This window comes from Nestor notabilis, unplaced genomic scaffold (genome assembly GCF_000696875.1).
Source record: "Nestor notabilis isolate BGI_N333 unplaced genomic scaffold, ASM69687v1 scaffold4586, whole genome shotgun sequence".
Classification (NCBI taxonomy): Eukaryota; Metazoa; Chordata; class Aves; order Psittaciformes; family Psittacidae; genus Nestor; species Nestor notabilis.
In genome coordinates, this window is record NW_009931462.1 from 95,083 (window position 1) to 107,327 (window position 12,245).

Here is a 12,245-nt window from a genome sequence, read left to right on the forward strand (position 1 = left end):
GCGGTGGGCGGGGGCGGGGGCCGAGCCAGAGCACGTCCGCTACAGCAACAGGACAACAGAAACTGTATTAACATGACATGGCGGCCGGGTCGTGTTCCAGGGGGGCAGCAGCGGGGAGCAAGCTGGAGAGTTCTTCTCTTGGTGGGCTGAGAAAAGCATCTGCAAGTCCGAACACGACCTCCTGCGGGCTCATACGCTCAGGGGCAACATTCCAGGCGCTGAGGAGGGGCGAGAGGCTCCCAGTCCGGGGGGACCTTGATCAAAGCCATTCACTGCCCTGAGAAACAAGAAGAGACAGGCCATTGAGTGAGGAGCAGCCACAGGAGGGGGCACCGCTTGCCCTTCCTCAGCACCAGCAGACAGACAGACAGACAGAGCCCTCTGCCCCTCCTCACTGCCGTGCAGCGATGCAGGACGGTGAGGTGCACCTCTGGCTGTGAGGATGGGCGCTCACCCCCCTGCCTGCAGCAGGCACGTGCTGCCTGAGCAGACCAGTAGAACCCAGTAAGGTGATGGGCACAACCCGGCCATGCTGCCTCTGCACTACACTCTCCCTGCCTGGGCTTCAGCGGGGGCTCAGGGTGCCTCCACACCCCTAGGATCCATGGCTCCCCCCCACCCCAGTCTGCTGGGACAGGTGAAGGTGAGGAGGGTGAAGCCTCTGTTCTGGCTTCAACAGAGCTCCTGTAATGAGGCTCAATACGGTGCCCGCCAGGCTCAGCCGCTGCTGCTACCACCACTGCAGCCCTCAAAACCAGAAGGAATCACATCCCTGTGCCAGGACAGCACATCCACCCCCACTGCTGCCTTCATGGCTGGGTTTGCAACATGAAAGGTGGGAGGAGAACCCCCATCCCCTGCAAGGTGCAGGGAAGGTCCCTCCTTGACGTCTGCCTGCTCCCAAGAAGCGCCGCTGCAGAACTGCATCAGCTCTGCCTGAACCACCAGCTCCCCACAAGAACCCGCTTGGATCCTTCCTCCAGAGCTACACTGGTGAGAACCCCAGACTGGTTTGTGTCGGAAGGGACCTTAAAGCTCATCCAGTTCCAACTCCCTGCCATGGGCACAGACAGCTTCCACTAGACCAAGTTGCTCCAAGCCCCTTGAACACTGTCAGGGATGGGGCAGTCACAGCTTCTCTGGGCACCTTGTGCCAGAGCCTCAGCGCCCTCACAGGGAAGAACTTCAGCCCAAGAGCTCATCTCAATCTCCCCTCTGGCAGGTTATAGCCATTCCCCTTGTCCTGTCCCTACAGGCCCTTGTCCAAAGCAAGCTTCAGGACATCTTTGCTGCTCAGAGCAGCTGCAGTGAGTGAAATCAAGAAGGAGCAGAAGGACGAGGGCTCCATGATGAGGAAAAAGGCAAGTGGGAGCTGCTGGCTCTGGGGTCCTGCTGCCCTGGGGCCAGTGCTCGAGGAGCACATCCTGCTCCTCGAATCCTTCTGGAAGAGCAGCGACAAGGTAACATCTCAACACTCGTTAGCAAGTACGAATCCCATGGGAACTGCTCCCGCTCCCTCTCAGGCTGTTCTACATCCACACTAGCTCAGCCTGAAGCACATCCCAGCACCAGGGCCAGAGCAGGGAGAAACCACCTCTCCTGCCTCCTCCCCGTTCAGCTGGAAGCTTCAACTCCCATTTGAGTGTTGCTTCAATACATTCCCAAGTGCCCCTCAGCTGCTTAACAGCTGTATTTTGCTGTCTGCAGTGGGATGAAGGGGCATGAAGCCAGCCTGGTCACAACATGACTCTGCAGATTAGTTATCAGCTAGAAAGCACCTTTGCCAAGTCGGACAGGGAGGAGGAAAACCACCACCACAACACCCAGCACCAAACAGGATTAAAGCGTGGCAGCTGCTCCCTTTTGGAAGGGCTGGAGGGAAGGGCCAGCCAACAGCAGCAGCCTGGAAAAAGATACCTCATCCTGGAACTCTGCTGTGACCAGTTCAATCAGAAACGTGCACAGACCTGAAGAAATAATTAACTCAAGAAAACAAGCAGCACTCGACCTTATGGTTGCAACAGGTCACAGCACCAGAGGAGTTTATCTGAAGTAAGGGGAGAAATTACAGCCTCAGGCTTTGGTCATGGCCCATTAGTTTGTAATGCTCAGAGAGGTGCCTCGTGCAGTTAGAGAACCACCAGCTCTGCCCCTCCAAGCCCCAGGTTAAAACACATGCAGCTTATCATTGCAAATGAATTCATTTACCCATGACCAAGGTGGGGAACGTGACCTTTTCACACCTAGTGGAGAAAAATTGGAACAGTTTATGCACACCATAAAGACATTCGGGGGCATCTCTGGATGCAAGAGCTGGAGCACAGCAGAAGTTCTAAACTAAACCTCACCAGAGCTCTCCTCCTGCACCTCTGCATGGGCAGGCGAGGGCACAACCAGCACTCCCACCACATTCTGCCTCTGTGTCATGGTTTAAGCCCAGCCGGCAACTTGGAACCACGCAGCCGCTCCCTCACTCCCCCCCTCTTCTCCCCCCCCCCCCCCCCTCGCGGGGGGGGTCCTGGAGGGATGGGGAGGAGAATCAGAGGAATGTAACTCCCACGGGTTGAGATAACAGCACTCCAGTAACTAAGGTATAATACAAACCACTACTGCTACCAATAATAATGATAAGAGGAATAACAAGGGGAGAGGACACAAACGCTCACCACCCGCTGACCGATACCCAGCCCGACCCGAGCAGCGATCTGCGCCTTCCAGGTAACTCCCACCAGTATATATACTGGGCATGACGTGCTGTGGTATAGAACACCCCTTTGGCCAGTTTGGGTCAGGTGTCCTGTCTCCGCTTCCTCCCGGCTTCCCCTCCTCCCTGGCAGAGCATGAGACTGAGAAAAGTCCTTGGTCAGAGTAAACATCACTTAGCAACAACTAAAAACATCGGTGTTATCAGCGTTGTTCCCAGGCTGAAAGTCAAAAACACAGCACCGCACCAGCTACTAAGAAGGAGAAAAAATGACTGCTGTAGCTGAACCCAGGACACTCTGCATGCACAGCCAGGTAAAAGCCTGCAGTACTGCAGAGTGCGTTCCAGGACATGGAGTTACTCACTTGTATCCCAGACACCCAGTTCCCTCTTTTCCAGGGAAGCTTTTTCATAAGGTGGAGCAGGGAACAGGAGGAAGACCCTGATCCCACAGCCTGATGTATGATGAGCAGGGTGGTGGGGAGCAGTGCTCACAGTGTAAATACACCCGCATGGTGGCACCTCTCGTTCAAACTTGAGCTTGGCTCATTAAAACAAAGCCCAACAGATTCCCAAAAATAACTTCAGAATAAACATCAACTACAAGGACTTGGACATTCAGGAGTGCAGGGAGGGGAGCAGGGAACAAGGAGCTGATGGCCCAAGGAACAGACACCATGTTGGCTCACACACTGCCTCAGCTCTGCTGGTCAAGTGCCTCTGCAGAGCCCAGCGAGGTCAGAGGCATTTTGTTCCCTGACTGGATCCAAGGTTATAAGCAATTAAGAACAATTACAACAGCAAAACTAAAGTATCTGTCTGAGAACATGCTCAGGTGCTGCCCTGCTGTGCGCTGGCACCTGCACAGAAACAGCATGATCCTGAAGGAACAAGTCTGCAGGAAACCTACGCCAGACACTGGTGAGATCTGAAAAGCAGCCAAGTCCTGACCCTTCCAGTTCAACAGCCACGCTCCAGAGCAAGCCCAGAGCCCTCCAGGCCTCCCCTGCCCTCAGCGCCTGCTCAGCTCCACTGGGCAAGCTGATGGGAGATGGAGACTCATCAATCACTTTAACCAACCAAATGGCAGAGGAAGGAAAGGCCGCAGGGATGTTCAGGGCTCTGGAGCATCTCTCTTATGAGGAGAGACTGTGGGAGCTGGGCCTGGTTAGTCCAGAGAAGAGCAGACTGAGAGGGGATCCCATCAATGCAGATCAGTATTGCAAAGGCAGGATCCAGGAGGATGGGGCCAGACTCTTCTCAGTGGTGCCCAGCAACAGGACAAGGAGCAATGGCCATAAACTAAAACACAACAACTTTCACCTCAACATGAGGAAGAACTTTCCACTGAGGGTGTCAGAGCCCTGGCACAGGCTGCCCAGGGGGGTTGTGGAGTCTCCTTCTCTGGAGACATCCCAAACCTGCCTGGACACGTTCCTATGTGCCCTGCTCTGGGTGGACTTGCCTTGGCAGCGCTGCCTTGGCAGGGGTTGGCTTGGACGATCTCCAGAGGGCCCTTCTGACACTAACTGGGATTCTGTAAATGGAAGTGTAGTGATGTGGCTGTTACCACTGTCCCAGTACCACCTCCCAGCAAGCGGCTGTTCTTCAGGCAGTGGCTGCAGACTGCATTAGATCTATCATCACATGTGGCTGTTCCAGGCTCCAGCAACAATTAGGGGCGAGGAGAAGAGTACAGAGGCTGGAGAGAGGTGAGGGGAGCAGAAAGAGCATGGGCATGCCCCGACTCAGCCCCCTGTGCCCAGACACCACAACACCCCCCGCCTGCGATGGCTGCCAGCACCACGTGCCAGCAGGCTGGGGGCTCGGCGCTGCTGCAGCATGTGGGGGTGCAGAGGAGAAGGATAGGACAGCAGGGCCATGCAGGGATCTTTAACACCTTGCAGATAAGCACGTCAGTCATTTCCACCCCTTTTTTAAGCCCACTGACATCCTCCAACTCTGCTGTAGAAGCTATCTTGCAAGAGGCTGGGTTTCTAAGCCTTCTCCAGCCACAACCTGCTCCTAACTCCAGGCAGCCAGCCCAGATAACAAGTGTGATGACAATCTGGATAATTAAAAGTAACCCCCACCCCACACAGCAATCAGCTTATTCGTCACACCACAACTCAATATAGCCATGCTGCCTCTTAAGAACAGCTATAATCTCTCCCTAGCAACTCCCCTGACAGCTTGCACCTGAAACACAGCCTGTGCACTGCAAGCATGAGCACTGCTGTGGTGATGCACAGCCCCAGTCAGCCCTGCAGTACACAGACAACTTAAGGTGTGATATGCACAGGACAGTGTTAAATCTCCAAACTCTTCCTTTACCAAAGCAACAGTGACTCTAAAAGCTCTGAATGCCAGTTTCTTAGATGCAACTTGCCCTGCTACCCACATAGCAACGCTCAAACCAGGATGACTGTAGGAAGCTCAGCTTGTCTGCTCTGTATATGGCACTCCCCAGGTTGGTAACAGCTCATTTAATTCTCTAAAAGCTGTTCTGGATTGAGGATATGCTGAGTATTAGCAGTAAATTGCCCTGGCCTGAGGTTTAGCATGGAAGATGAGTATGCAGGTAGCACGAAGGGTGTTTTGCCCAGTGACACCAGCACATCTCACAGTGCCACCATGCCAACGCTGGAGGAGTGCTGTGCTCTGCTCCTCAGGGCTCCTCACACAACCTCAGGGCCATATGGGAAAATCCAGTATCCCAGAGGAAGCTCTGACCATGAGTGAGTCACGGGAGGCACATGGGGCAGTTCTTCCTGTGAAGGCAGTTTGTGGCACTGTCAGCACGAGGCAGCTTCCCCCTCCATCAGCCAGAGTTACGCCATTGATGACGTTTTCTTTTCCCCTAATAGAAGGGGAAATAGAGCAAGCAGGGCACCACCCTCCTGTGAGGATTTGCTGCCTGCACTTAGCTGTTCCCACTGAGGGAATCTCCAGCTCTGTGGTTAATGTGCTTCCCCATGCACCAGTGCACCAGTACCTATGGCAACCCCACCACTACTTACTGGAGAACCTGTCCAAGGGCACATTTATTACTTGAGATGCAACCACTAAGAGACCAGGCAGCAGAGTGACAGAACAGGCCCTGCCATCCTACCAGCTAAGAGACAGCCACGCTTGCTTTACTCTTTGTTTCACCGAAATCTGTCACTGTCCCTGTCCCCTGAGACTTTGGCTCCACAAATTATCTGTCCTATGGGATGAAAGCTGTGCCAGGCTAAAGACAAGCCACAAAAAACTTCTGCTCCAAGTAGCACCCTGAAATGCACTCCCCTTTCAGGTAAAACTAAATCCTTCCTTACCCTTTGTCAAAGAAGGAAGCATGCTCCAGGTGAGGGTACTTTTTGCCGTTGCTGTTCATCACGCCGCTGTTAACGTTCCCAGACACGTAGGATTTCCGGGATGCCTGGTCCTTTGCAAAGTTCCTGCAAGCAGCTAATTTGGATTCCAAGGCCTGTGAAAGAGGGAAAACAAAACTATGTCAAAAAAGCAATACTAATTTAATAATAATTTAATAAGAGGAAGCATTTTGCTGCTCAAGTTCAGGTTCTGTCACAACCCCAAGGTCACCAGGAGCAGGACCCCGATTTTCACCTTTGGGAAAAACTGAACTAAATAAGAACAAGGCTGTCATGTTCTCTGCCACCCAACCCCAGAGGAAACCTGCTGCACACGCAGACTGCCAGGCATGACTCAGTTCCATCACGGCTCAGACTTCAGAACCCTCAATTACCTAAAAGAAGGAAGCCAGCTCCCAGCAGAAGTTACCAACCCTCCTTGCCCTGGCAGCTGCAGCAAGGCTGACATGAGCTAACCAGAACCCTGAAGTTAGGGGAAGGACTATGTATTTGGGAAGTTGAGTTTTCGCCCCAGGACAATGCCTTTTAGCATTTCTTTCTTAATCTCTACCTACAAAACAAAGCCAGTTTCTTAAGCCCCACTGATATGCTTCAGAACAAAAGGTGCTACAGCAACATCAGAAGGAGCAATCAGCTGCATAAGCTGAACCCATCTCCATGGTCTGTACCTCATCTCTACTACTTCCAAGCAAGCCTGATGAGATCTTTTTCCCCTATACAAGGTGACAGTCCCTGCCTCATCCACTAACTCCTGACAGGAGGGAGACCGAAACCCTGATTCTCTCCTTCAGTACATCACCTGCCCTTTCTGCCACCTATAACAAACTGAGGTGTAATGTGACTATCCTTCTGGCCTAGCAGAATGTCCTTCCAACCATCTGTTACATCCACCCTGTGCATGGGTACATTCAGACACTTGCAAATGCACACGCTGGCGACAAAAACTCATCTCCCCAAACATGGGGATTTGTCTGGTTTCATGTAGAAAAATATTCCATCAATAAGGCACTGACATGCTGCCACAAGTAAGTGAACACTAGAGGGTCTTCTTCTAGAGACCCATGTAAGCTCAATAAGCAAACAGGCAGGTATGTAGGTACCTACCTCATATAGGTACCTACCTCTTGGTCACAAAGCACCTATAAGCTGGAAGGAGCCAGTGTGATCTGTGCCAAGTGACTCCCTGTGTCAGCTGCAGTCAAGAAAGCCCAAGGGAAACTTCTGGCAGAGAAAGCAAGTCTAAGGTTTGGGATGAGGCATTCTATGAGTAGTCAAACCCAAAGAAACCCTGAGCAGCCTATAATTGTTGCTAAACAAATGTGTGAGCTGGAATTCTGTGCGGGTGTCTAAGGGCAGGCTGGGAAAGCAGGATGCTTATTTGGCATTTCCTGTCCTTGCAGAGTAATCACATGGGATTGTGATTAAGCTCCCTAAATCCCCTGCAGCATCTTACAATGATCCCATTTTACCCATGTCACTCTGTAACCCTGAATGGTCCTGCTGCCCTTCCAAACCAACCCCGGGCAAACTGGCTCCAAATGCGAGGAATGAAGTCACTTTTCATTTCAAGCTTTGCTAAAACAACTGTCTCTGCTGCAGCTGCTGCCTCATCAGTGGCACCCACAGGAGGCAGAGGACAGCCAGCACTGAGGCTACCCATGCTTCCACTCACAGCTACCCACTGAGGCACATCAAGGAGCTTCTCCTAACTCCAAACTCAGCTGGAAACCTGGCATCCTAAACAACACACTGACAGAGTTTTAAACCACTTCTTCCCCGCTTACAGGGGTAATCCCTTTAAAGGCTCACACGTTTCACAGCCTCCTCAACTACAGATGGGAACATTTGGCTTTCACCTAATTTCTTTTCTCACTTTCTTATCAAAGGTCTCTCTCTTTTCCCCACTTTCAGCACCTGCTGCAGATGCCCCCAGGCACATGAGGGGACACTGGCTGCGTGATCTCAGCTCCTCGCTTGTGTGCAGCAGGCAGCCAGGCTCTGAGGCCCAGCTCTGCATCTTGGTCTCCCTACAGAGGAAGCTGCAGACCCTGTTTAAAGTCAGAACAAGCAGCTGATGGTGTCTAACCCCATATACCAAAGTGCTTGAGAAACTGCTTACTCCAAATGTGAATTTCATCATCCAAAATTGGCATCAGAACCTTAGCAACATGCTTTACAAATTAAAATAATAATAATAATAAAAATATACATTATCACATTCTAAATACCACTTGTACTCAGCATGGGCCCAGGCCTTCTTGTCACTGCACACGAGGGGGAAAGCTCAGTGCCAGCACTGCAGAGTGAGGAACACTTCAGGGCAGAGCACTCACCCCCACTTTCCGTAGCAGATCCCCCACAATGTTGAGCGCAGATATTCGAGCTGAAGGAGTAAGGGGGCTGGTACCAAATCCATTTGGTATAGCTGCAAACACAGACATGCTTTATTACATGTTCCACTCCTCCACAGTTCATTTATTGTTTTAAATTTAAATAAATCAACTTCTGCATGAAAAGATGAATCTAAACTCCTACTGCAGAGTCTTCATACAGTCAGCCCACAATAACACACAGAGTACATGATCACTGGCCAGGGAAAATGAGAAAGCCCAATTTCTGTCCACTGCCCTCTTTGCATAGACCTACATGTGGAGATCATGCACTGTCCATCTGCAAGGCTACTTATTGCCTGCAGTTCATCTAATCCAGCCAGAGCCTCCTCTGGAATCTACTCCTTCTAATTTGAAAAATACGTGATAATCCCTGTGATTTTCCAGAGTCTTCCAGATGGGGAAAGGGACTGCACTAACATCCTGCTGCCTCACAGAGAAAACAGGACCCCTGAGAAGTATGTGTGATAACAGAATCTAGAGCATCAGAATTATTGACCATTGTTTACCCACCACTGCTACTCCAGAGCTGAGCAGCAGTATCAGTTACTACACTTTCCTGCACTCCCAAATGTCTTCAGTGCAAACCCCCATCCCCCCCAAGCAGTAGATAAGCTTCAGTGTCTTTCTTTTCCATGGTATTTACTCATTATACTCCTTAAACACACTTATGCTGCCCCAGGATTTAAAAACACCTTATGCAATGTGTGTGAGATCTACACATACCTGCGCTTACTTCAAGCCCAGTGACAAACACCTGGACTGAAACTGTTACCAACCTGAGCATGCTGCTGAGCAACCAGACACAGTTTCTATGACTGATGATACCTTTTGGGGAAGGAAAACTATTTTCTGATCCTTTTCCAACAGGCGTGGCTGGCAGGGAGAGGGATGCCTGCACAGCCGAATCCATCTTCTCACAGTCCAGGGTCGGAGAACTGGGTGCTGACTTCCGCGTGACTTCTTGCTGCCTTTCCCGTACTGCCAGCTCCTGCCTCAGGTCTGAGGGTTGAGAGAAGAAAACACACCCCAAACACCCATTAGCAACTGGTTTCTCTAACAATCTACTCATCTGCGAGGGAAGAGGAGACGCTGTGCAACAACCCTCTATTAACTGCCTCTGGCTGGAGGACCCCACCTCAGAGCAGTCAGTGCCCATCGCCATCACTTCCCATTCTAGCTGGGAGGAGAAGGGCAGCAAACAGAGCCCTACCCGGGCCCAGCCGCCCACTTCCCCATAGCATTCTTCCCCATCTGTAATGCAAGTCCCATGGGAAGTGTGTCACAAGTGTCTGCTGAAACACGCTCAGCTCCTGCTCAGACAGAGGTTGGAAAAAGGGAGGAATGACCTAGTCTTGTGTGTCCAATTGCCCACACCCTTCCAGTCAGTAATCCAAAGGACTTCCCGCTAGCCAAAGACAGTGGAAGGTTGTATGCAGTTTCTTGATGCCTCAAGAAGAAAAGAGCAGGTGGGAAAAGCTGGGTATTCCAAATGACAGGGAAAGAAAAAAAAGGAAACCTGCGTTTCATTCTCACCTCCTCTCCAGCCTGCTGCTTAGCCCTGCCATGTCCCTCCCATTGCCACATGTATTTGCTACAAAGAACATCCAGCACAGCTCAGCAAAAAATCTACAAAATCCTTAGAAGGAACTAGATGCAAATAAACAATATATTACAAATGGGTTGATCCTTTTCAGACAGAGCAACTTAATTATTCATAGAATCCCAGCCTGGTTTGTGTTAAAGGGACCTTAAAGTTCATCCAGCTCCAACCCCTGCCACGGGCAGGGTCACCTTCCACTAGAGCAGGTTGCTCCAAGCCCCTACGTCCAACGTGGTCTTGAACGCCGCCAGGGATGGGGCAGCCACAGCTTCTCTGGGCACTCTGTGCCAGTGTCTCACCTTTCACAAACCTCTTATTCCTTGCCTCAGCCTGGTACAACGTGCAAGAGCAAAATCAGTTGTACATTACAGCTTTTAAGTTATCATAAATATTTAGAAATGATTTTAAGTAAAACAGCACAGCTGAAACGAAAATCAATCTGGGCTCCTCTAAGAGGTTTTGGGGTTGTTGAATCAGAAATGTTGTATTTGAGTTTGACACTGTAGCAGTTCTTCTAGTGGTTCCTGCTTGCTGCCAGGGGGAACACACAGCTTTGCTACCCTAATTAATGCTAAACATTTCCAGATGACTCATCCAAGAAAAAACATGTCCTTTTTGTCTAATTATTCCAGTGTTGTACAAAACGGTCCCCTAGGTTTTGCTGGGTTTTCCAGCATTATTGCTCTAACCCCAAATTGCAACACATATATTCCCTCAGAAAATACTTAATCTCCCTTTTCATACGTATTACAAAACCCCTGTGCTTCCAGCAGGGACTTTCCATTTGTAGGGCACAAACTTGGTTCAGAGAGCTCCACAAAGGAGAATAACTGTTGAAGTGTTTGTTGTTGTCTTACACTCAGGTCTAGGCCTTAACTGAGGAATTATCTTAGAAAGCTTCCCTTGGGAAAGCAAGTTGGAAGCCACTAGTCTCTGCACATAATGGCAGGCATGGGCTGCTGAGCACATCACCACCACTAGTAGAGAAGTCAGTTTCCATCAACCATTACAAAATGCTTCCCCAGCATCCTCAATGTGAAATCCACTGGGGAATTCCCACCTCCTGATTGTATCCCTGAACACTACCTCAAACAGGTCTAAACACAGTCTTCACTGGAATATCTTAAATAAACCAGGCAATTTCCAAGAGGATTAGAAGGAATACAGGAGACAGGATTAAAAAGTTAATTTACTTAAGCACTTCTCATGTATTTGCCTGACATTTCCTGTGCTTTCCCTTCCTACACAAGCCATAAAACCACAGCAAGCAGGAACTTTTGAGTCGCACTTCCTCAATTCTATTACATCTGTAGAATGAAGTATTTTTCTACTCACCTGTGTTAAAAATCCTGACTGAATCTAATATTAATTTTCCCTATATAAGGAAAATTTTCCTCTTAGCTACACTGGACATACATAGAGAACATACTGTTAGTAATACCTAATACATTTAGTATCCAGTTCAAGTCTCCTTATGTGAGGCTTTCTATAAAGATGAGCTTGATTGCTACATGTCTCTTAGGAAGCCAACAACGTACCAGGACACAGAACTAATCGAGCCATACCTCTTGCTTCATCCTTTAGTCTCTGTACAGAAACCAGCAATGACTCCTTGTCATCCAGTTCACTTTCTAGAAAGGCATTTCTTTCAATAGCTTGGTTCAGCCTTTGTTCAAAGTCTTCCAATGAAACTATTGTTGCCCTAGAAACAAAATCCAGAATATTGAGTTCTTCAGCTCAACCGGCATAAAAGTGTATTCAAAAACGTAACAGAAGAAAAATGTTAGTAGGGCCTACATTCAAGTTAATCATTTGAAAGCTAAGGAAATGCTTCTTGGAAAGGATTAATAAACTCCAATGAAGCAGAGGAATCAGATGAAAAGAACCTGATAGCATCTGGCTCGCAGAGATGTACCAAAGAGCTGGGAAAGAGCCAGGCCAGCAGGCCCATCTCCGTGCTTCCCAAGCCATGCTCCAAAGCCCCACGTTTAATCAGTGCAGTAGCTCAGGTGGTGCTGCACTCTCCAGAGCTCCGGACAGTGAATGCAGAAGGCAGGGCACTGAGGCATTGCCTATGACCCAATTTGTTCAAAAGTTAGTCATGAGGTTAAGAGCCTTGTGGAAACATGGCCCCAGCTCTCAGATCTCTCTGCAGATAGCCAGAGGCTCATTCC

General features: G+C 49.9%; 1 protein-coding gene across 2 annotated transcripts in view; it reads right to left on the reverse strand.

Annotated features, from left to right (window-relative positions):
• Positions 1-85: 85 nt before the first annotated feature.
• NDEL1 (nudE neurodevelopment protein 1-like 1) overlaps positions 86-12,245 on the reverse strand; it is a 16,011-nt gene continuing 3,851 nt past the window's right edge. Inside the window, exons 4-8 of one of the 2 annotated variants that reach the window (XM_010015921.1) lie at positions 11,637-11,773; positions 9,297-9,470; positions 8,412-8,503; positions 6,022-6,173; positions 86-277 (exon numbers count right to left, since the gene is read on the reverse strand). In XM_010015921.1, coding sequence (XP_010014223.1) covers positions 190-277; positions 6,022-6,173; positions 8,412-8,503; positions 9,297-9,470; positions 11,637-11,773 — 643 coding nt within the window. In that variant the 3' untranslated portion in view covers positions 86-189. Of the gene's footprint in view, positions 278-2,200; positions 2,244-6,021; positions 6,174-8,411; positions 8,504-9,296; positions 9,471-11,636; positions 11,774-12,245 lie in introns of those variants that run through there. The other variant, XM_010015922.1, reaches the window with a different exon arrangement.